The sequence below is a fragment of the Pelecanus crispus genome, chromosome 2 (assembly GCF_030463565.1).
Source record: "Pelecanus crispus isolate bPelCri1 chromosome 2, bPelCri1.pri, whole genome shotgun sequence".
Lineage (NCBI taxonomy): Eukaryota > Metazoa > Chordata > Aves > Pelecaniformes > Pelecanidae > Pelecanus > Pelecanus crispus.
Window position 1 is genome coordinate 37,075,659 of NC_134644.1, and position 25,219 is coordinate 37,100,877.

The window sequence follows — 25,219 nt, forward strand, 5'->3', positions numbered from 1 at the left end:
CGCTCCTTAGGTCAGAAAGTTCCCAAAGATGATGAAACAGCTAGGCTTGCTCTGCCTGCACCGGAAAGCCAGGAGGGCAGGTGAGGGGAGGTAGTGGAGGCCGCATCCCTAGAAACATCCAAGATGAGCGGCCAGCAGCTGCAGCTGAAGGTTGCCCTTTCCAGAAGCAGCGCCCACCCCTCTTTCCCAGCCTCTTGCTGGTGGCGGTAGCAGAAAGCTCAGCTGCTGCTTCTGCCCCAGCTCTGCGTCTTCATGTACTTCTTCAGGGCCAGGAGCTTCAAAACACTTCAAAACAAGCCTCGGTGGTTGTGAAGCTGTTCTGCCCAAATCCCTGCGCTGGCTGGGGTTTGTTATTGTCAGTTCACTGTGGTGGTAACCAAGGAATGACCAGCTGAGTGCTCATGTAAGTGAGTATTCCCAAAAAGGAATGAGGAGCTCGGAGGGTGATTGACAGGCAAGAGACATTTCCCGACACCTTTGCTAAGTGAAGCATGCTCCAGGGGCTTTAGACAACAGCCACATCCCCAGCACTGGTTGCTTCTCCTTCCACAGCCCGTGGCGCTGGGTTCCAGCGGCTGCGGTGGCAGCACGGCCCCGTTGGCAAGGCGTCCCGGCGGAGCAGCCACATTCAGGCTGCTCATCCACACGCAGCTCGACACACAGCCCGAGGTTCTGACACAGCCTTGATGCAGGCTCGTGTATTGCTTCCAACCTGGACCATAAATGATCTTGATTATTTCTTGCATCTGTTGTAAATGGAGGGCTGGAACTGTACATGCCAGCCTTTCCTCTTTTTGCTTGGTGAATCGGAAGTAAATAATCAATGAAAGAGAAAATTAGCTTACAATGGTAGAGAAGGCGGTATCGGGGAAAGATCTTCCTTGTCCTCTATGCTTGCAAAATAATTCATATTTGGCTGAAAGTTTCTTGCATGTCAGTTCAAAAGTTTTAGTCAACTCCTTAGCCAGGTCTTGTTTATTTACAATTAAATTTTCCTTCCTAGGAGGCTGGCCTGAGTTTTAGCCTCTGCTGATGTCTCACTTTCCAAAAGCCATTCTGAATCCATGTCATAATCTGTTTTTTATACCAGCTCTACGCCATTCGGCTCCAGTAGGTAGATTTGCTCATCTCCTTTTTCAAGTGTAACTTTATTAATAAAGCACTTGCTCTACTGAAGTAATGGCTGATGCTGCCTATAATCTAACTCCAGGAACAAAAGGGAATAAGCATGAAGGGCATGCTTAAATTCTGAGATGAAAATGCTTATCAGTCTTCTAACATAAGGTGGATCACTGAAAAAACGGAGTATGAAGAACCTATTGAAAATACATAATGGTTACACTAAAAAAAAACCCCAAGTGGGGAAGAGAGGGAAAAGGTCGGGAGAACATAGGACAGGAATATACTTTTTTAACATTTACTTTTTTTTAACATATACTTTTTTAACATATACATATATAAGATCTAGCTATAGCCCACATTGTGATTGCAACTCCTGAGAGTTACACTAGTATCAATGCACACATTCAAGATGTTTGCATTATTCCAGCAGGATTTTTTCATTGCTGTGATCCTAAAATGTTCTGGCAATTAAAATAAAAATGGCAGTCACTGATACAAATACCCATTTTTAAAAAGTCTAGTTAAATTTACATTTTAAATTGACAACTACAAGCTCTTGTCACCATTTTTTCCATAACTCTTCAACCTTCATTATTCTCTACGATAACATCACTGTAGTCTCCTGGAGTATAAAGACAATAATTATTATGGCCTAAAGGATACACCAACATGACATAATTATATATACTTCAAGCAAGCCTTATGGATTTTTTTAAAGCAATATTAATATACTGTTGTAATATACTGTTAGCTTTAATGCAGTAGTGAGTATACAGTATTCACAATCTGGGGGAAAAAAATGCACTTTGGGGGGGGAAGACGGGCCCAGATCAGGCCCATTCCGTAAAGTGAAAGGGTATAAACTACCGGTAAGGGATCACAAAGAGAGAGAAAAAGGAGTAGCAGTAAGGGAAGTATAAGGTTGCCTATATTCTTATCTACATACACAGATTAGAGGATTAATCGGTTAAGTTTTCACTCCTGCAATCCTGGGCTTTTATCTATCCCTTGAAATGATCTTGAGAATATTATTACCCACAAACATGAGGACCATGTAAACACTGTTAAGATTTGATTTTCTTATGTCACTGAGGAGAAACAAGGTGCTTGATGTTATTTTCTGATATAGTTTTTACCACACATCATGGACAAGGGGAAAAAGTATCACGCAATACTGAGATGCACATTCAGTTCATGAAAGATGACCAAATACATGAGGCCTTCAGGCAATAGGAACTGAGAATGTTATTAATATTTGAGAGTTCCTGTCAACAGAGGGTGCGTTTATAATGGAGACAGATTTGTTAATACAATTTTGTGACCTCCACAAGCAAATCTTCCTGTGATTACACCACTGACAGATTTCCCTTTCTCTCCCTAGCAAGCTCTAAATACCATGTAAATTATATTTGCAAAGACATTACAGCTGTTCACTGCACGTCTGTGAAAATAAAGGATTAATCACTGAGCAAATAGTACAGTAATAAATGGCAGTAAATAGCTGCAGTACATTTGTTATGTGACGTCCATTTCAGACCATCTGGTTTTGATCTTTTCCAGAGGAAATCTTCATGAGAAAATACCCACAGAAACTGATGAGGTGATTCTGCTTTAGAAAATAGTTCTAGCAACAATTTTATTGATGCTGCACAATATACAGTCAATCTGTTCACTCAGAAGCTTACTTATCAAATATTTCACTTTTTATTTTTTTGCCTGTCCTCATTCAACATTGTATAATTTAGCAAAAGACTTTTGTCCATGCGATGGATTGCATAATCAAATAAATATATCATTTCTTTAATGCAGCTTCTTCCAAATTCAATTGCCTAATTTTCTCAAATTTAAATTAACTCTCAGGTGAACAACAATATTTTCCAGACCAACAAGAAAAAAACCAACCAGCTTTTCCAACATATGTTTCACAAGACTCTGAAATAAGGGACTGTGAACTAGTTGACATTGGAAAAGCTTTATATGCAACAGATTCACGGATTCACATGATGCCACCTGCCAACAGTTTTGGCTATCTACTTAGGACTAGGCCTCTAACCTCTCTGATGTGTCAATATACCTTTTTCTAGTAGAGCAATGGATTTAAATGCTGAATTTTCCTGCATCTAATCCATGCAGGAAAAAAAAGGTTGAAAACCAGAGGGGAGCCAGGTAGCTTCTGATGCACACTGGAAGGGAGGGAAAGCTGCACTGCGGTGCAGGTGTGGGGGTACCAATGGGGAGGGGGAGCCGTGGTGGGATCAGCACCCACTCAGCAAGCTGCCAGCACAACACTTGCTGTAACTGTGTTTATTTTACAGAGGATGCAATGTTGCAAACAGAACCTTCCCCTACACCCACCTGCAACATCTGACCTGTAACCGGTACTCAGCTTGTCTAGGTAGGAACAATCCTGAAGGGATCAAGCTGGGGCAAACAACAGATACTCCTGAAGACTAGCAACAGTGCAGCTGTTGAACAGCACCCTTATGTTACCACGTTTAGTTAACTGATACCAACTTCCTTTAAATACCGCCTTGCAGGAAGAGCCTGAGGTAACTTGCTAGCACAGTCTGATACCTACAATGGATTTTATTTACGTGACTGTCACGGTGGGATTTTAAGTACTGTCCAAGCCACGAACAGTGCAGCTGCGGGTTACAAGGATGAGAGTACGGAGGAGGGCAAACTGTCCCTGCACCAGACCTGAGGGACGGCACCCGTTCCTAAGGCCACTGTCAAAATTCACTTACGCCGTTAGAGGGCAGAAACGATGCCTTTCCCGGTTTGTACTTCGGGCGGTAATCTTTACTTATGGACGTCAATGGGAATTGACAGCCACGGCCACGCAGCTTCCCAGCTTCCCCGGGGGTGGGGGGGGGTTCCTATTCGGAGCCGGGCAGCGAGTGTTTCCAGAAACGACTACCAGGCCTGCAATCACGCACTGCCCTCCCGGCCCTTAGGCCGCCTTGCCTCGCTCTCCGACAACGCGCTGCGGCTCTCCCCGCCGGCCTGGCGGCGGTCCTGCGGCCAAAGGCCCTGCGGCCAGGCCTCCGACCGAGGCCCCGCAGGGGCGGTTACCGGTGGCGGTTACCGGTGGCGGTTACCGGTGGCGGTTACCGGCGGCGGCCCAGCGCCCCTCAGCCTCCCGCCGCTCCCGCGCGCCGCCCGCAGCGGACGCGGAGGCGGACAGTGGGCAGGGGCCGCGCATGCGCGTCAGGCAGCACGCGCGGGGGGGTGGTGTTGCGGCAGCCCCCTTGGCGGCGGGGGGGGGGGGGAAGGGGCGGGGTCTCAGGTGTTGCGTCGCGCCGCGCCGCGAGGCGGGCGGAAGCGGAGCGAGCGGCGCCTGTCAGACGGGAGTGGGCCGGGAGCGGAGGTAGCGAGGGGCTGGCGGCTGGCTGGGGGGGAGGAGGAGGAGGATGATTCGCCGAGGGGCTGCCCCGTCCTCCTGAGGCGCCGTGCCGGGCGGGAGCGGGGTGTGGGAGAGCAGTGCCCCTTGGCTGGGGAAGGGGCGGGGAAGGGCCTCCGGCTGAGTGGGGGCGGCGTGAGGGTGGCGGAGGCCCGGCAGCCCCTGTGGGAGACGGGGCGGCCCCGCCGGGCGGCGTGGGGGGAAGCGCCAGGCTGGGCCGGGGATGGTGAGGGGGGAGCCGGGTGGCCGCAGGCTGGCCGTGGCTGCCAGGCTAACGCAGGTTTTCACCTCTCCGGAGCGCCCCGCGTTGTTCTCCCCCTCAGGCTTGCCCCCTGCTTCGGGACAGGTTTATCTTCCTTCTGACTTGGGCCGTGCTTCTGCACCCCCCGCCGGCGCTTGTGCGGCCGTCAGCTTTCCCTGCTCCCTCCTTCCCCCCGCTCGCCCTTCCGCAGCGGGTCGTGCTGCCGGGCTGCGTGAGCGCTCGGTGCTGCCCTGCGGGTCGGGCTCCTTCCTGCTCTGCGGGCTGTGGTTGGCGGCAGCAGCGCCGGCCTTTCTGGGGGGTCACGGCGGTGTTCGTGCAGGCCCCTCTGGCAGGTGCGCGGGTACGGTGTGTTCTGCTGCCCGCCGTGGCTGGATGTGCCCTTCGGCTGGATAACGTATTCCAGGGCTGTGGTGCAATGTCCTTGGATGGTGAGGAAGCAGCGAAAGAAACAAGCGGTTTCTGGTTGCTTTCCTCATTTGCAGTGGCCTTCCTGTCATGAACTATGACTGCAGTGACTCTGCAAGATTGATGTCTGTCTTGTACTGTAAGGACCTAACTGTCAAAGAGGCATAACATGCTCACAGTGATGTGATGGAACTTAGAAGGAAGAAAAAAAAAAATGGATGTTTAATCCATATTCAAGCAAAGGCAGGATCCTTAATAATGTTAGGTTAAGTGATCTTCTGGCATTAACAAGTTTGCATAAAAAAAAAACGGGGAAAACATTTGTTTTAATTTGAGGAGGTTATAAAATATGAAACTTCCTGACAGCAAGAGTTGTGGAATAATGCTTCGTTCTTCCAATATAATAAAATTGCTTTTATACATAGCATCTGACAATATTTTAACTACCTTTTTAATGTTCCATTAAATTTATTTCTGTAAATATTTATAACTTACTGTTTTCTCTACCTTATTTTTGTAGCTTCATTAATCATTCATTATTAATAAACTTTCTTTTCAGTTTCCTAATCTAACATGGTAGCATCCTGTAAATTCTCTTTTATGTATCTTGTAATCTAAAAGATACTGACAGCTGGAATGGAGTGTAATTCCTGTGTTTGTGTGCTGCAAAGCAGAGAGAATTTTTGTTCTGTCCTATGACATGATGTGGAGTTTCTTTAGTGCAATTTAGATCAGGCTAACAATGGGGTGTGTGTAGTGGTGGTGGTGTTGTTTTCCCCCCTCAGTGTGTGAATTGGGGGGGTAGTTTTTCACTGTGAAAAGTGAGCTTGGTAGGAATTGTGACTTTTTTTTTAACAGAACGTTCAGAATATGAACATGCTGAACATAACAGCTAAGCATGCATGTAATTTGTTCTAATTGTAATGTAGTGTTTATTTTGGAGTAAGTGTCACGAATTGCTGTTTCACTCTCATGAGAATATCAAAGAAAGGAGACAATATGAAGACGATAACAATATATTGTAAGTAGCATCTTGTTCTAGTGTCAGAAGAGGAGCAATTGCAGTTTTAGATCAAATGTGGAAATTTATTGCTACCTTTGTTCCCGTTTTGACTGCTGGAGATACCCATGTGTATAAAGCCTAAATTATTCTGGCCTCTTTTTGTTATTTTATGTGTTCCAATATATAATTGTTTAATAATTCATTTCAGGTACTTGAGAACTCTGGAGGATTAAGCAATTATGCAGGAATTCCTTTGGTCTAGTAAATCGGTGTTTTTTCCTAAAGCTTTTAGAGTTGGAAATAAAGCTACTTCCTTTTTTTTTAAAAAAAAAAAAATTGTAGTCTCTGCTTTTAGAGACTCCTTTTGGCTTTTAGCTTCTTGGAGGAGGCATTGGTATTAGCTAATCAGGTGTTGTGATTTAGCTTGGAGATTGGACATCATGTAACTGCTGAAAGTAAAATATTTCCCCTGGAGTTCATGATCATTTGTACCTTTTCCAAGAATAGTTAAGGGCACTGGTTCTTGCATCTTGCCCAAACTGTAAGTAGGTTAAATGCATGCTGTCAGCTTAAATTGTCAGCCATGTAGTCAACATATCTGAAGACTAGTTAAGTGTCAAAAATAGCCATTGAATTGTTTCCAGTAGCTGTCAAAAATCTGTGGAGCTCATTCATTCAAGTGAATGTGTCTTGTGCTGGTACAAGTTTACTGCTAAAAGTACTTTATATGGTATTTATTATTTGACAAGCTCTTTCACCTGTGATTGAAAACTTGTACCATTAGGTGGGCTGGGTTTCCTCAACTGAGCATTATTAACAGTCTCCTAAATTTTCTTTTATGATTGTCAACTTTACAAAAAAATATTTATATTACCATTTGCCTATGTAATTTAAAAGATTAATTTTGGAATGCTCAGAACTAAATGGGTACTTTGCCTATGCAAAACAAGGCCTAGACAAGAGGACTTAAAACATATTGCACTGAAATTGGTCTCTTCAGTAATAACGAAGAAATAAGAGGCTACTATGATATAAATAATCCAGTTAAATTTTTGGGTATCTTCTACTTAATTTTAACACTAAAATATTTTGCAGTGCACACCACTGTGGTGCTATGGTTAACTACTGTCTGTAATAACCCTTGCTCTGGTAAGATAAACCAAGTCAATCTAGAAATAATAAAAGATGTAGAAGAAAAGAACTTTTCTGTCTTTAACATTGCCTCCAGTGTTATTTTTCTAACATCTTCAACTGGATCAGCCTCCTGGGAAGAAATGTGAATCTGAGGCCTGGTCTGTATTGTAGTTTTACCACTGAAACGTACTTTTGGTGGACACCTTGCACACATCCATACTCAGTTTGAATTCTGCAGGTTTCTTGAAATAAAACCAGGCAAGTTATATTCTTCCTCTCTCCCCAGTGGTACAAGCCCTTTTTTGTTACTGTTCTACGGGAATAGTGTTTGTGTGGATGCTGCACTGTGTGTACCTGTATGACCAGTTCTGCAGTGGCAATCTCTCCACCATTGCAGGCATCACTTTGTTAGTTGACTCTGCCCTCCCCTCACCTTTTAGTTTTCTTTAATGACACCCACCCTCTTCCTTTCAATTCTCTTCAAAGTGTTCAGTGAAAATCCCCTCTGTTCTCAGTAGCCTACATTCATGATCTTGCAGGTATGGCTCTCTGTAAAACTAGCTAAAATTAGCTGAAGATTATCATCTCGGAATGAAGTTTTGGAGTCACGGGGGCTTTGGAAAGAGAGGTGCAAACACAGCTGTGATTTCACAAGGGAGTAGAGATGCTAGTTAGGACTTTGGAAGGGAGCACTTGACATAGGCTAGTGTTTATCTGCAATGAAAAAATTGTGGTAATCTTAGGAGGAAATGAGAAACTAAGAAGGTACCCCATGCTCTGTTAGAACTGTGGTTCTTAGGAGCAAGGGTCCTACTGTGACCTGAATGGGAGCAATAAAGCAAAAAGATAAAGTGTCCCAGAACAAATGAAGCTGCGATTTTTCTTTCTTTTTTTTTTTTTTTTAAAGAAGCTGATACAGAGTTGTAGAAATGTTTTGAGGCCTAGATGGATCCAGTGGGAGGAGGGGAACTTCAGCAAGTATAATATACTGTCCCCATTGATACCTGCTTTAATTTTCTTCACAACCCTTGCCAAGTCATTTCCCCTCTCAAAATCTTGAATCTTGGCTGACTGCCCACAGGCAAGGAACAAAGAATTTCTGTTTTTAAATAGTTGGTTTATTTTAAAAGCATTCACTGACAGTAGTAGGCAAAATAAAGGGGGGGGGGGGGGGGCTGCTGCTGAAAAAAAGGTAGGATACTTTAAGGTACCAAAAAGTACTTAAGCAGACTCCTTAGACATAACGCAAAATAAAAACAATTGTTGGCAGAACGTGTAAAATAAAAATAATGCAAATAGGACTTCATGCATTCAAAATAGAAACAAGTCACCAGTATTTCTAAAATCTTGAAATACAAAAGGTAATCTAGTGTTTGGGCACTCAGATGATTTTATACCAGAGCCACTGTAAACTTGATCTGTGGGTTTTCAAGTCTAAAGTGGTATGTTTTTGCTTTCAGCTCAAAGTCCAGCTACAAAACAAATTGGTTGTGTGCTGTTCTTAGAAGCCTGTTTAAAACTGTTCCTGGTTTAAGATACATTTGAGGTAGTCCCAGCAGCTCACCAGCAGTGACAATACCTGTCTGCTTGGTGAGCTGTGACTTTTGTTAGCCCAGGTATCCTTTGGCTGCATTGAGAGATAGGGTGTGGCAGGAGCACACAAGGAGATTTTCTTCTTTCTTTCTTGCAGCACTGTAGACGAGTAGGTATTCTTGGTATTTACTTACCCATTTTTGCTATTCCTTTAAACCTCATGTCTTTCTATGATTTCACTTGGAATATCCATTAAAGGTATTCCCCAAAAAACAGGTAGCAATAAGCCAAAGGGATAATTTTTTTTTTTTTCCCAGCATTCCTTGGTAATTGCAAGTCTAGGGCATGCAGAGGCAGGGAATGAAGGAACATATGCTGTCGGAGAAGGTATAAAGATAGATGTCCTGGAAAAGGCACCAAGCACTAGGCAGACTCCTTTGGCAGTGCCTTCCAAAAGTGGTACAGAACTGCTAAAACCTGCAGTCCAGCAGCCATCATACTGATAGGGCAGCCTTTTTCTTGCCAGAAACATACCTTCTTAGCTATTTTTAAGATGGCAGTGTGTTGTATAGTGCTGTTCTTTTCACTTGAGCCTAGCAGGTATTAATATAAATTTTCTCTTGTATCGACTGATCTATGATGCAGTCTCGAAAGACCCTCAAGTCTCATCAGCACACAGGTGTAGCATTGGGATAGGCTCTGTTGTGTCAGGCATTGCTGAGGTTTTGTCAATAGGGTATCCTCTTTTCCCTCTCTGCTGGTGACATTTTTCTGTTGACCAAATTTTACAGCAACAGGAATAGGAATACTTAACATGCTGAGAGTTGATCTCATAAAAAGACAGCTCAAACATGGTTTCATTTGTCTGGGGACACACATTGCTGTTAATTGGTTGCTTCCGAGTAGGATATTCTGCTCTCTTATGGTGCTATGCAGCTGTCTGAGTGAACCTGACTAATGAACGTGGGAACCTGAAGGGCAGTGTTGGTCTGCAAAAGTCACCAGTACAGATGTGCCAGTACAGGCAAGTGGTTTTATTGACATCTTTTCAAGAACTCGTGTGCTCTTAAAAATACGAGGAACATGATTTTTCCTTGAGCACCAGTTTTAAATAGGAATGAAGTGGGTAAGATCATTTGTTAAAGGGAGTTTGTGTTATGTGTAGGAACAGAGAACTGAAGCTTCTGTGTATCGCTGATAATCATGGTCCTGTGTAACAGGATATGCTTAACCTCTTTGGGCATCTGTTTGTCAGCCGCACCTCAGCTGCAGGTTTTTCTCCTACTGCCAAACCGATCGCCATCTAAAACTGCAAATTACCAGAATGCAAACATAATTTTTGGTGTTCCAAAAAGTCTCAGCACATAGCTCCTGGGCTTCTCGGTGCTTATTTCATTGACCCTGTCTTCAAAGATTAATTGGTCAGTGAATATGTTTGTGCTTTTTTTTGTGTGTCAGTCATTCTTTAGACTTCTCGTTTTCATTGCTGCACAGTGACTGTGCCGATAGGTTCCCAAATAACATAGAACTAGCCTGTCTGCTCTCAGAATGGTCAGTGCGTTGTCTGTCAGCTGAGTGACCGTGATGCTCAAAGTCTGTTGGAAATTTGGAAAACAAAAGATTTTGGAGGTCACAGAGGTAAATGGGCCGGGGGAAGCACACTCTAAATAGATGCAAAAAAGAAAACTAATAAGATAGAGCTGAAAGAACTGTGGGAATATTTCCTGATACTCTGTAATGCCCTGTGATTTTTGTCTTCCTGAAATGTTCATTGACTATTGCAGTGAGGTATCATCGTGCCTGTTTACAGCACAGCTTATTGTTTACTAATACAGTACCCTCGCTGTACTGAGAGATGTTTGCTGCCATTAATTTAATAGAAATTTCTTGTATAGACAGAATTTCAGCATGTTAATTTTAAATCCTTAATAATTTCATAAACTTGTTACACTCCCACTGAGATTGATAAATTCTAATTTTGTACTGTACAATTATTTTATAGTAATGATTAATGTCAGGTTTTATTTGTACTGTCCTAACTTCTGTCCTTTACAAGATATTTTTTTTTTTTCCCCTTCCTCTGTCTGTAGTTGGATGCAGTCTCCTATTAGTATATCTGGCATTTGATTATTTTTTTTTTTTAATCTCTGTCTTGATAAATCACTTCTTGTGTTTATACAGTTAATAACTGGTCACAAAGCCAGACTTGCTTTTGAATTCCCTGTGTCACGTTGTTGTTGATCATAATGTGGCAGGGAGGAACAGATAAGTATTATGGTAGTGAGTAAAATTCCCATTTATCAAGGCTACTTTCTTAATATATTAGTTCATTAGAGACCTATATAGGTCTCTAGGGTATCACTGCGGAACTGCTGCCTCAGTATTTGGCATTCTGTCTTTCAAAATAGATAACCAAAGAGGCGACTTTATTGGTCTGTATGTTAACTATACTATTTTCAGTGCATTTTTCTTGGCTTTATCCTTAAAGTCTTTTTGATCCTTGAATGGAATGGGATTCTCAGGCTTCAGTTTTGTCTATTCTTCACCTCTTGTTGTCTCTGTTTTGTTAGTTTTTTGCTAAAGCTGCTTGCTAATAACTACCAAAAACACCCGATGGGCCTGCTGCCCTCTTTTTTTCTTATAAATAATCATCTTCATCTGTCCTGTACATTTTTCAAACTAGATGGTACACACTATCTCTGCAGCAGTTTTAAATTTGACCTGCTGATGCCGATAACCACTTCTAGTGGTTTAGGAAGGCTGGGATCTCTCAGACAGACTAGAAAAATGATGATGAATATGTACTGGTCTTTCATGAGCTGACTGACTAGCAGAACTGACAACGCTGTAAGGTGCGTTGTAACCTTTTAAGGATTTGGGTATGCCTTGTTTTCATGATACCCTGAGATTGTTTCAGAGGATGTACGAGGCATTCTTTGCCTTGCAGACTGTTGCATTTTTTTGTGTTGTACATGAATACAATCTCTGGGTTTTGCTGGGAATAAGTAAAGCAGAATCTGAGGAAGACTTTGCAATAAAATTCAAGTATGTTTTGTAAATTTGGGCTGGTTTCAACGGAGAAGGGTCAGTATTCAAACTGAAGTCCGATGCTACTGTTTAGTTAAGTAGCATCAGAGATACTAGAGCTTTGCTTTATTGTGGAACATGTAATGGATTTTTCTGTTCTTTTTCTTTGGCCCTTGTTCCTTTTGTTTCACACACTCAATAATATAATTTACATATGACTGATGTTGGAACACAGCTCTGAGGATAGAGATGTGATTTTATTTTGGAGAGGATGAGTGCCTTAGTTCATTGCTTTCATTGCCAGATGTATGTCAGTGTTTGTTGTGGTACCACTGGACAATGTTAAATCCACATTGGCAGGCTTTGGCAATACATTTCTTAGACAACCAGCAGTGGCAACAGTGAAGAAAACCAAACTCTTTATATGTCTGTGAAAGGCAAACGTAGTCTCAGATCCTCTGTTCAGGAACTGCTTGTAGTTCCAAGTTCTAATGTTGCCCCTGGCTTGGGCTGGTCATTTTCAGATAAGCATGTTGATTTTAAAGAACTTTGAAAAATTGCTACTTGAATCAGTCACTTCAGGCTGCCTGTTGAAAGGATTATCTGAAAGATACTCTCTTCTACATGGATTCTTGGATTGCCATTTTGTCTGCACAGTCAGATCAGGGGTTTTGTTTGATTTGGGTTTGTTTGGGTTTTTTGTTTGGTTGGTTTGTGGGTGGGTTGTTTGGGGTTTTTTTGTTTGGTTGGTTTGGGGTTTCTTTTTTTCTTTCCCTCCTCAGATTTTCAAATTTTGTCCTGGCTGTACTCCTTCATCTTAATGGTCATCTTCCTTTTGTCTCAGCCTCTATGATTAGGGATGGTAGGAATGTCAGCAAGGCCTCGCTCTGATGCGCCCTTTTTTCCTGCTGCTCTCTGCAGTGCTTTGAGCTCCATTGCCATAAAAGCCCTTGAGCTGCAGTTGGGAGAGTGGTAAGCCTGGGTTCCTACCCAGGCTAAGTCAGTGTGAAGAAGGAAGTCTCAGCTTCCTTTTTCTCCTGCTCAAGGAGTGGTGGGTAAGGAGGAATTGAGAGAATGAGGGAGAAGAAAGATCACAAGAGACAGTGTTCCTTCTTACATGTATGCTGTTATCTCACAGGATATTACCTTTCAATTACTGAAAATAAAGGTCCATTCTGAGGACAAGTTTTGTTTAGATGATAATGTTTGTGTAGAGACTTGCCAACCGTTCAGGGCAACAAGAGGTAAAACAATATTCCAATCCATCCATCTTACTTATTGTGCTATTTTCTTCCTAATATGTACACCTGCTGCTCCAATACTGTTTTCCAATACCCTTTTTTCCTACTTGCAGATCACATGGGTATAAGCTTGCCTTTTTTTTGTTTTTTTGGTTCCTCCACACTGTAATCTTGAAAGGGTCTTGCAGGGAGTGTCTTACGTGTCACTAGAAGTGCATGCTTCAGGAAGAAAGAGGAGACCAAATCTCCAGAACTTTGAAATTACTCTGGAATTCATTAAGGGGAAATGGCCTCTAAAAATGCATCAGAGAAGTGACAAGTACAAACAGTTCCCTTCATTTTGGTACACCTTACTCCCACTCCTTTGCCCAGTGTCAGTATTTGGATGTTATGCCATTTGCCCAGCAGGTTAAGTCTTTGATATCCGTTGGTTTCAGCAGTCAGCATGTGCACTGTGTATCAAATATACATGGCAAAGACCCAGTCTGCAATTCCTACTGCTCCTTGGCGGGAGTTTATTCAATCTGTTCCTCTTGACTCTTATCCTGGCTTGTGGTCTTATTTACAGCGTGATGGCAGAGTTATTTCCACTCCAAAGCTCTGTAGTGATACTGTCTAAACGCTTCAGGATGAGATATGGCTGGAGATCTGTGGAGAGCTGAACTTAATTTAAATTCTGCAAGAGCTATCTGTTATTTTCAGACAATTCTTTTTTAATAATATAAAATGTAGACTTTTGGGAATGGGGGTTGAAACTTGTGGTCTCTCCTTCAGAGATACTGTTTGGTCTTCTGAGCCATCGTGGATACCCTACTCCTGGACTTCATATGTCAATGTTTTCCATCATATTCATTACTATTCAGGATTGTGTAGATGCATAATGATGTAGGTGCAGTTTATGCTTTCAAGTCTGAGTGCAGAGCCATGGATTTGGCAAAGAGCTAGGGAAAACAAGTTTTGGTTAGCTCATGTTTAGGGAGGATCTGTTTCAGGAAATCTTTAACCAAACAATTCCAAATATTTGTGCTAATACTGTAGAATATAAGTTTTTATCGTTTTCTCTCTTATTTTATGTACTTAAGACAAATTTGTGTCTTAAAAACAGTTTCTTGGGGGATAAGCACATTCTTTGAACAAAGTACATCCCACTGAATTTACAGTGGGATTTCAAATTACTGCATGTTGGCTATCTGTCCACGTCACAGTTAAGGTGAAGTAAACTATTCCTCATTCAGTGACATGTGACTGCAACTTAACATTGGTACACCCAACAGTAAAAGTAAGATTTTATGTACTGGCAGTTACTGTACGGCAGTTTACACCCAGTAACTTATTACTTTCCAGCAACTTTGGTCTCCAAGTCCTAATATTGTCCCTGCCTTGGGTTGATGATTTTCAGAATAATTTAGCTATGCATGTTGATTTTAGAGCACTTTGAAAACTTGCCACTTGAATCAGTCATGTTGGCCTGCCTACTGAGAGGATTATGTGAAGAGTGAAGGTGAAGGGTAAGCAACAAGCACAACTCAGAACCCTGCTGGCAGTGACACTTGTGTTTGCAGCAGACGGTGGTGTGTCAGCATAAGGCCAGTGGAACTGGTCAGCAGAGGTGATGAAACATACTGTGGAGGCGGAGTTAAGTTTAGATGACTGCTTAGCAGGATAAGAAATTCAGTCTCAATATTCTAATAAAAACCAAGACCTAAGTACCACTACAGAAAGTCTGGTGGGGAACTCTATTAAAATGTGTAACTTCAGTCTGAAAAGTGCTGATGTCAGGTAATATGTGGGGAAGAATGAGAAATAACAGGGAAAACATAACTGTTATGTAAAATGAGTAGCTTTATCCAGACTCTGTTAAATAATAAGAGAGTAGTGATAAATGGTGTTAAGTCCAGTTGGCGGCCGGTCACGAGCGGTGTTCCCCAGGGCTCTGTTTTAGGGCCAGTCTTGTTCAATATCTTTATCAATGATCTGGATGAGGGGATTGAGTGCACCCTCAGTAAGTTTGCAGACGACACCAAATTGGGTGGGAGTGTCGATCTGCTGGAGGGTAGGATGGCCCTGCAGAGGGACCTGGACAGACTGGATCGATGGGCCGTGGCCAACTGTATGAGGTTCAACAAGGCCAAGTGCCGGGTCCTGCAATTCGGTCACAACAACCCCATGCAACGCTACAGGCTTGGGGAGGAGTGGCTGGAAAGCTGCCTGGCCGAAAAGGACCTGGGGGTGTTAGTAGATAGCCGGCTGAACATGAGCCAGCAGTGTGCCCAGGTGGCCAAGAAGGCCAACAGCATCCTGGCTTGTATCAGGAATGCTGTGGCCAGCAGGAGCAGGGAGGTGATTGTCCCCCGTACTCGGCGCTGGTGAGGCCGCACCTGGAATACTGTGTCCAGTTTTGGGCCCCTCACTACAAGAAAGACATTGAGGTGCTGGAGCGTGTTCAGAGGCGGGCAACGAAGCTGGTGAAGGGTCTGGAGAACAAGTCTTATGAGGAGCGGCTGAGGGAACTGGGGTTGTTTAGCCTGGAAAAGAGGAGGCTGAGGGGAGACCTTATCGCTCTCTACAACTACCTGAAAGGAGGTTGTAGTGAGGTGGGTGTTGGTCTCTTCTCCCAAGTAGCTAGCGATAGGACAAGAGGAAATGGGCTTAAGCTGCGCCAGGGGAGGTTTAGACTGGAAATTAGGAAAAATTTCTTTACGGAAAGGGTGGTCAGGCATTGGAACAGGCTGCCCAGAGAGGTGGTGGAGTCACCATCCCTGGAGGCGTTTAAAAAACGGGTAGATGTGGCACTTCGGGATATGGTTTAGTCTGGTCTACCCTTGATTAGTCTAGAGTGGGCTTGGTAGTGTAGGTTAATGGTTGGACTGGATGATCTTAAAGGTCTTTTCCAACCTAGATGATTCTATGATTCTATAATAGAAACTCCCTCTCAAAAAAGGACTGAATAATTGGAGAAGTTTCAGAGGTGGCTGGAAAATGAGAGATACGAGGTATACACATGTAAAGAGACTGAAAAGATCTGATACATTTGAGGGGGAAAGATGAAGAGAATGATACATATGTAAATATATGTGCATATACATATATGACAAATCTGGAACATCTGCTGTCACTGTCTTATAACACAAGAGGAGGGACACATTTCAGTGATATTCTTACCAAGGTTTTGGGTGCTTTTTTTAAGTTTGTTGAAATCGGTTATTGGGTGTTCAAATGTATGCATTTATAAAATGGAAATGGATTCTATGTTTTTCCCTAACAATTGCATCAAGTTAGGTTTAAAAATGTATTGCTGTTTTAAAAGCATGCAGCTTGAAGCCCTCAACTTCAACCATTCCACGTGAAAATTAAGGTCTCTTTAGTCCTGCACATTGTTTTGTTAAATTTTTTTTTTTTTTGGTCCCCCAATACAGAGCTTCCTGAAGATGTCTGGCTCATATTGCTTCGAACTGTCTGGACATTTGCCGTTTAACTGCTGAAACTTCCCTACCATTCGTTTTTTTTCCTGAAGCCTTCATCCATTGAGGGATCAGAATTGGCTGCTATGGTAAGACTTTTTTAAAGTGGTAGTAAAATGCCAAAAATGGGTGCAATGTGCCAGTTCATTTTGGTTTTATTTATTTATTAGCAAGACACCAAAACAAACAAACAAAAATTTTAATGCTGTACAAAACCAGAAGAGGATGGTGTCCAGCTTTGAACTAACCGACCAACCAAGAAACTTTGTTCTGCATTTTATCTGTTTATACTTGCCCTATGCTTCTAAGTGAGGAATAAGAATCAAGTGAATAATTTTGTAAGATCTTTTTTTTGTGTGTAGATATATGTGTATAACTCATCGAAATGTTGCGTATAAGTGTTTTACAAGTCTCCTAGATATTGCATTTTGTTTTAAATGCTTTTGGGTTTAATGTCAGTTCAAATTATGGTATTTAAAATAAGTAAGGTGATTCATAAAAGCATAGAAGTTTTGATTTTTGGAGAATAAAAATTGCTAAAAATAAGAAGAGGAAGCTTTGTAAACAACAGGTGAGATAGAAAGATGGCTGCACCTCTAAGCAGATACAAATCCACAACTATTTGCTAGATTATGCAATAATACTGCAATTGGCAACTGATATTTGTCCTTGATCTCAACAACTGTAGCAGTTTTGAATAACCATTTGGTATTTTGCGAATTTCAGGAATCAAGACCAACTAAAACATGAGAAGATGTATTCAAGATGATCCAGCCAGAAGATTTTCCACTTCATAGAAATCTTATTTTTGTTTAATATGTGATGTAATTTGACAAAGCCAAGTTGAATTATTTATCTTGAAATTAAGACACACCCGTGGCCTTCATCAGAAATGTTTCTAACATTTTCAAGAAAAAATATGTCCCAGAAACTGAGTATGTTTTTACTAGTTTTTGGAATCATTTGGGGTTTGATGTTGCTACGCTACACTTTTCAGTATCCAAGACGCCAAAGCAGTGCCGAGTTGCGTGGACAGATACTAGATCTAAGTAAAAGATATGTCAAAGCACTGGCAGAAGAAAATAAAAATTTAATGAATGGTGGTGGTGGAGCCTCTATGGCAGGATATGGTAAGAGGAAAAAAACCATACTAGTTACTCAAATATCTTTTTTTCCTGAAAACTGTAAAGTTACACTTTTTTTCCTTTTTTAAAGTAATATATACTGCTTTTCAAGAGAAAAAACTCCCTGTATTAGCTGATTCGATTTTAGTTTATTTGGTGAAGTTGAAGATTAAGATGTGGTGCAAAATCAAGCTTAAGACATGAGATTTTTGTTTTTTAAGTTTATTCATTTTTTCCAAATCTGAGAGAAGATAGTGATATGAACATTGGCAACAGCGTAACTAGCTTTCATTGAAATGTCTGTTACTGTTTTTGTGTTCCAGAACGTGGGATTTTTTTTTTTACTGTCCTTCCTCATGTTTTTCAATCAATATAGGCCTAAATATATGGACATTTTTTTTCCTGCTATATAGCTTATGTAAGAAGTGATAAGATACTTTCTTATAGCAGTTTTTTGGTGGGATAGATCTGTTATTTAGAGGAAAGCTACTAAGAACTACCTTTTTTTATGTTGGAAAGTATTTAAATGTATTCTGTTGCTGTCCAAGGCTAAAAGGTGTCATAGCTGGGTACTCTAGTGCTGTTTGGATGGAATTTGAAATACTGCCTTTGAACAGGGACTAGTCTAATGCTCCAACTAGTGGTTTTGTTCTTACACGTGAATATTTAATTGACTTCATTCACAGTTCACTATTACGGTGGTATCTTCCTTGCCTAAAATAACAAAGAAATGGTATTAAAGAAAAATCGAGCAGCTATTTAATTCTATACTTGTATACTAATCTGCACTCTTTCGCAAAAAGTACTGTAGGAAGGATAGCAAGTCTTAGGATGTGAGTATGTTGAAACAGCAGTTCTTTTCCACACATAGTAAATAATAGGATCTAATTTGTTTTTTCCATTATCTTCAGCTGATCTTAAGAGAACAATTGCTGTTCTTCTGGACGACATCTTACAACGCCTTGTGAAATTGGAAAACAAAGTTGATTACATCGTTGTGAATGGCTCAGCAACAAATACCACTAATGGAACTAGCAATCAGGTGCCAGTACCTTCAAATAAACGTGTAAAACCAGCAAGCAACATAAGATAGCAAACAGGGCTGCTTTGTGTTGCTAAATCTATGATAGGTAGTATTTAAGATAAGCTTTTTATCTCTGGCTAGGGCAAAGCAGTAGCTGACTCTAAAAGAAGCATAAACTATTCTGATACACAATGTGCTGGATCTATGTAGGCCTAATTTATGTGCATAGGTTCTCAAAGCATTATTTCATTGCCTTTGAGCAGTACTTCTGAAGTGATCTTTGTTGTCTTTTAAAGATATTTTGATACCATGATTTGATGTAGTATGCCATTGGATAATAATAAGTGGAAAGCAATGGGGAACTTACAGGTAGGTTTCTAAATATATTTATTTAAGTATAAACATATCTTTTGGGTAGGTGAGCAGTATTGTAGCTTATTCATTTTCTGTGATGTGTGTTAAGCCGAGGTAATCAAGGAAAACACATTGCTAAACATGTTAGAAAATGTGTATACTTACAGTATTTTGGTACTCATTTACTAAAACAATATTAAATTGAGGATAGCATTGGCGGTAATATTTTAAAATTGTGACCCAAAGAATGTCTTTGTTTGCACTATCTGTCAGAATAGCTAGAGAGAATTTACTGTATATTTAAGAATATTAATTATAATAGGAAAACATCCTAGGTAGTAACACTGTCCAGGTATAGCTTTACGCCAGAGTTAGAGCAGTTAGATTATCAAAAGCAAAACTTAATCTGTGATATCTTAGATGATTATTTCTTACAAAGATATTTAAGTGTATGTATTTTGTAATTGCAGATAAAATTATTTAAGTGATGGAAATAAGTTTTGGATATGTGAACACTGTTTATTTTTATTCATTGCTGTTTCTTTTTAACTTTTTCGTACCTTGCAATTTATGATGAGTATAGCACACCATCTCCCTGAACTGCTTTTTTCATCAGGAGGAAAAGCTATGAAGGGAAACAAGGCATCTCTGCATTTAACAGAGATGTATGTACTAAGGGTGTCTTATCATGGGATATTTGAGAGCTAAGGTAATGTTTGCCTTATGTGTAAGTTAGCCTTACAGCAAAGTGAATTGCAGTGGGGATGCACTGTATTTCAAAATGTTACTGAAGTCATATTAAAGAGAAAGTGCCACTGAGCCTGTTTTTTAAAATGTACTGAATGTTTGGGCGGGGAGGGAGGGTACGTTCAGGGACTTCTGCCAAAAGTGTGCTGTGAGTGGGTTTTGGGTGGGGGGTGGGTGGGGGTCGTCTAATCCTGCATTAAGGAAGAAATCCCACCAGTAAAAATGGAGGTGCTGGATGATATACCATCCAAAATTACGTGTTTTTTCTTTTCTTCTGTTTCCCTGCTGATATTCTGGACTGTTACAAAGAAAAAATACACTTACAACCTTAGTATCCAGATGATTTTTTTTTTTTTCTGTCACATTATGTGTAAACATGTACTTGCTTCAATGCAGAAAGAGAAAAATAAATTTTTAATTGTAGTTGTAAAGGCTCCTGGGTTTGTTTTTTTGTTTGTTTGTTTTAACAGTCTTGTAATTGTTGCTACATGTGCTCTAGGTGTTTCTGGATTGGAAAATTGTATGTCTCTGAAGTTTAGTAGTCATCTATCTGGTATTCTTCCTGCTCGGTCACTGAGTTCTTGTGCTCTTGAAACTCTAATGTCCTGAAACTTTCCTCAGGTTAGAAGTGAGGAGAGAAAGAAATGAGAAGAAAATAAAATGAGTGGTTTAGATCTTTAGTAGTGAAGACTTCACTCTTTAATCTAAGTGAAGAAGACAGGTGCATAACTTCTTTTGAATCTGCAAGTTTCAATGACAATGTGAAGACAGGTAAAAACATCTATCTATCTATGCTCTTTATTCCCTGAGTACTTGATTGGTACCAACCAAAACCTTGGTAGGTGGTGTCCCTTTGTGCTGTAACAGTAATATAAGTAGGTTTTGTGTGTGTATGCAAAGTGACTTTTTTTCTTTTCTTGTAAGGGTATGTGAAGTCAAAGTTACTGAGAATTGTTAAAACAAGCGTTAACAGAAGATGCAAGATGAGTATTTGTCACTACGTGCACACGCAGCTTGTTTTATGCAGGGATTTTGGAGACATATGCTAGCTTACATGCAGTTATATACTTCTCATACTAATTCATGGTGCCATTGCCAAATAGTTGCTTTTCTCTCAGGTTTCAATAGTACAGTGGCTCATTGGAATTAACTTGTAGTTGACAGAGACATAGGGAAAACTGTGGACTACCTATATCTTATGGCACAAATTTCCATTCTTAATTATAGTTGAAACAACTGTTTATCAAGAAGCAAGTTAAAAATACTCTGATAGCATCCTACATCTAATTTTACATGAAACCAACATTATTAGGGGTTGATACTGCAATACCTCAGTGTCCATGATACATCTTGCCCCTCTTTTCATGGCCAGTCTCATTCTGTCCTGTGTCCCTGTGCCATGCCTTTGACTTGTGTTCTCCCTTTACCAACTGCCTAGCACAGTACTACTTCTGTGATTTCTGTGCTCAGCAGTGCAGAGGGTGGAAGCTGAGCTTCATCCTTTTTGCTGAGGTCACAGCACTTTTCAGAGTGGCAAAACGAAACTTCAGGTGTGCGGAGTAAGGAAAAGAGGGTAAGGAAGGGATAAGGGGAGGGCCTCAGCTGTCTTTTCTGTCAACAAGAGTAGCAAGAAAACATCTGCATGTTCTACTGTGCAGCCTCCTTTATAGGATATTTTGAGAGGTGTGGCAGCCCTGCAATGGCAGGAGGCTCTGTAAAGAACCCAAGGGCTTATGAAAAAGAAGCAAGAGAAAGGCCACAACTCACCTCAGGTCCAAAACACTTGCTAGTATCACAGTATTTGATGTGTTGCCAAACATTTTAAAAATTATTTTATTAAGGAATATGTAAATAGTATTTCTGCTGTGCTGCAGTTTTTATGATGCAGCTATGTATTTCCCATTTCAGATGACATCACAAATCCCCCCAAAGTGACCTGCTTCAAGTTTTGTGAAATACAGAATCTCCTTAAGGTTGGTTGGTTCTTAGGCTGGATTGGGTTTCCTTTTTTTTTTGGGCTTTTCTTCTTATTTGGAGGGCAGGGGGACTTATATCCTCCCTTATACAAAGAATTCCTGATTTGGGGTGGGGGTGTTTGCTTTGTTTCTGTTTTTTAAATCTTTTGGTAAATGAGACTTGAATTGTCCCAGCTGTAAGTTGCCTCATGAGTGTTTACCAGCTGATTTCACTCGGTAATTGGTAGTACTTATGTACCTGTGAATGATTGTTTGATGTAGGTAGCAAAAAATGTTCAAGGTCCACTCCCAAACAAAAGTTCTTATGAAGAAAAACGGAAAGAAAAGAGTATATTGGTTGCTGTCTAAACAGCTAGAAGCACCACAGATCTCAATACAGCTCTTGAGTTCCACAACCAAATAACTGGCAAATATCTTTCTTAAGGAAGATTGTCTTGATTCTCTAGTTCTTTTTGTGTCTCACCATAGTAACGTTAATGTAATAAAGATATCCAAGCATTGTCTCACAATTGTGTGTGAAGAAGAGAAAGTGCTGAGTGGTTCCACATTAAAGAACCTTTGGGATGAATGGATGGACAGACTGATACTCCACTGAGATGGCTCTTAACAAGCTGCTTATCCACTGTTAGGATCACAGATGTTTGCTGATGTGTTTTTAATGAAATAACTGAAAAAATACAGAAAGCTGGCAAAAGGATGTAGAGGTTCTTGTCATCAGTGTGGTGAAACATCAGTATCCTTGGCTTCCAGTAATATGCCTAACATACTGCACATTTTTTCCAAGTAACTGCTAAATACTTGTTTTTCATTAACACAATCATTTAAAGAGGCTGGATAGGTAGATCTAAATTCTAATTGAAAATATTTGCTAATGCAGAGGTTTCCAAACTGCATCATGTCTGTAAGTTGCCTAAGTGACGAAGTGCCTCCTGTGCAGGTATGTATTCCGGGAGGTAATCGCTGCTGTTGTGGCCTTTGTTCGTGGGAATGCAGAAGCAGAACAGATTTGGGAACCTCTACAAGAAGTTTATTTAGAAAAATGACTACATAAAATTTAAGATCCCAGTTCATTATGTTTTTTTTAAAAACCTTTTAGAAAATACTTCCTCAAAATATTCAAATTAATGGACAGAGCTAAATCTCTAAAACACTTTTACTTAATTGGTGTGGGTTTTTTAAAGGTCATGTACCGTGTCTATTGAAATCTTTAACAATTAATCCAAATATAACCTCCTTACCTGGGATTGTGTCCTTTCATTAGTTTGTGCTTCACGAAACAACACCGTCTGCTATCTGTGGGGTTTGATTTTAAAGTATTTGATAGTACGTAAAATACTTTTTCAAAGGCAAGAGAAATGGGAGACTTCTTTTTGTAGCAGCTAAGAAGGTGAATTAGACTTTTGCAATGTTTCTCATGTGGAATAGACTGTTACTGAATTGTTATTTCACTAAATCTCAGTTTATCTGGGACGATGCACACGTACGTTTGTATCTGTTTAAAAATACCATTTAGGTTATTAAAATGAGGCCCAAGTTAAAGAAAAAAGCCTCCCATTACATATATGAAATCACATCACTTAAGCACCAGTGGTATCACATGCTACCGAATTATCTGTAAGTAATCTTAATTACTACAAATTTTGCAACTACATTTGTCAGTACCTCCAGCGAAAACCTTTCATTATTAATTGACCCTTGCTTGTATATGAGCTTGCATACTCCCTGCGGCATTCATCAACTTATTCTGTTCGGTATATGTCTAATCATGTTCTGTTTCTCTGGTAGCAAAACTGAAGAGAAACATGTTGACATTTTTAAATGCCTGTAAACTAGGGTTAATAATATGCAAACTAATTTTTATTGTAGCATAATGTACAGTCATGGTTAGAAGTTTATAATAAGTGAGTACTGCTTGCATTTGCTTTTAAGTATATCAGAATATTGATAACAAATGTGGAGGGAGGAAACAATTTGAAGGAAACTGTTTCAATTATTCTTTACACCACTCCAATTCTTCTCGTTTTCAGAATAGCTCATTAGAGATAGTCATTGACCATATGCATAGAAATGGAATGACTAACTACTACTTCAAAATGATGACTTGAGGTCTAAAATATTAAACCAGTTATTTCTAAATTATTAATCTTTGCATTAATAAAGTGGCTATCTTCCATTTACATAGGTATTTCACTGAGATGAATTTTAAAGCACTTGTCAAACTTGTAAGGATTTTAAAAAAATGTAAAGGGTCACACATTTTATTGTTAACAGAGGGTGTTGAGAGAGACTGTCAACACCCCATGCAGCATTAAGCTGTTGCCTTTGATGTGTAGGCAGCACCTTAGGTCTCGCGGAGCTGTACTGTAAGTGAGTGTCCGTATGTTCAACCCACTTTGATGTGTTCAGAGATCTTGGGCCAGCACAATCCGTATGCTACATCACAGCCATAGCAGATAAAACATGCCATCTGGATTTCTGTTCCTTTTACTCACCTTGTGGCATGGCCTCTTTATGGTAGCAGAAAGCCTTTTTTTTTTTTTTTTTTTTCTTTTTTCCACTCCCCTGCTATTCAAAATTATCTGATAGTTTACCATGGAAAATCTTTGTTGACTCAGTCTTTAACCTTTTATTTCAGATGTCCATTAACAATCTCTTAGAAGGGATGGGAGCCAGGAGAGGGTTTTCTGAATCCAAAATGTATTCCAACACTCATGCTATGATGGTAAAACAGTGTGTACTTGAAATACCTTTATTAGCTAAGAACTCCATTTCTTAATTACAAAGTCTTTTACCTTTTATTTCTGCTCCTAAGTAAGTCTAGGAGCACAAATTTGGATCCGAGCAGATGCTGGTGTGCTAATAAGCTGAACACTGTCTCTTTATCGCAGAAAACACTTGCTGTGATCAAATCCAGGAATAAATCCTCAATTTTTAAGGTGGGAGGTAGTTCATAGGACAGGTGCCCCAGAAAAATTACTCTTGATTTCCTACTCTCAACACTTTCACACTGACTGTTCACAGGTAATCTGATGCTAAAGTACAACACAGACAAACATTTTTAGCGCTCACAAAAAGCTGCCTAATTCAGAAACATTGCTCTGCTCTCCAAACCCAAGCTGTATTTCAGAGCACTGTTTGTAACAAAGACCTTGTACAGATGAGGTGCATCAACCCATGACATAGGAGCTCTGCTCATTCTGTGTGAACCAGGCTTGCCAGAGCTCTTCCCCCATTTTATTGGCAGTGCTGGGATCTCTGGCACTGGTGAAACATGCATACAGGTCAGGTATCTCAAAGATCTTCAGTTTTGTGCAGCTCCTGTGCAGTGGTGTGTTCCTCAGTACGTTTGAATTCCCTGTCTGCAGAGCTTCTTGTCCTGCTTTCAAGGTCCCCTTTCCCCATC

General features: G+C 40.6%; 1 protein-coding gene across 1 annotated transcript; it reads left to right on the top strand.

Moving 5' to 3' along the window:
• The first annotated feature begins 4,448 nt into the window (after window positions 1–4,448).
• On the top strand, window positions 4,449–19,936 carry CCDC126 (coiled-coil domain containing 126). Its single transcript, XM_075705698.1, has 4 exons — window positions 4,449–4,492; window positions 16,547–16,680; window positions 17,318–17,721; window positions 18,627–19,936. The coding sequence occupies exons 3-4, from the start codon at window positions 17,484–17,486 to the stop codon at window positions 18,806–18,808; spliced, it is 420 nt and encodes a 139-aa protein (XP_075561813.1). The 5' UTR covers window positions 4,449–4,492; window positions 16,547–16,680; window positions 17,318–17,483; the 3' UTR covers window positions 18,809–19,936.
• Window positions 19,937–25,219: the final 5,283 nt, after the last annotated feature.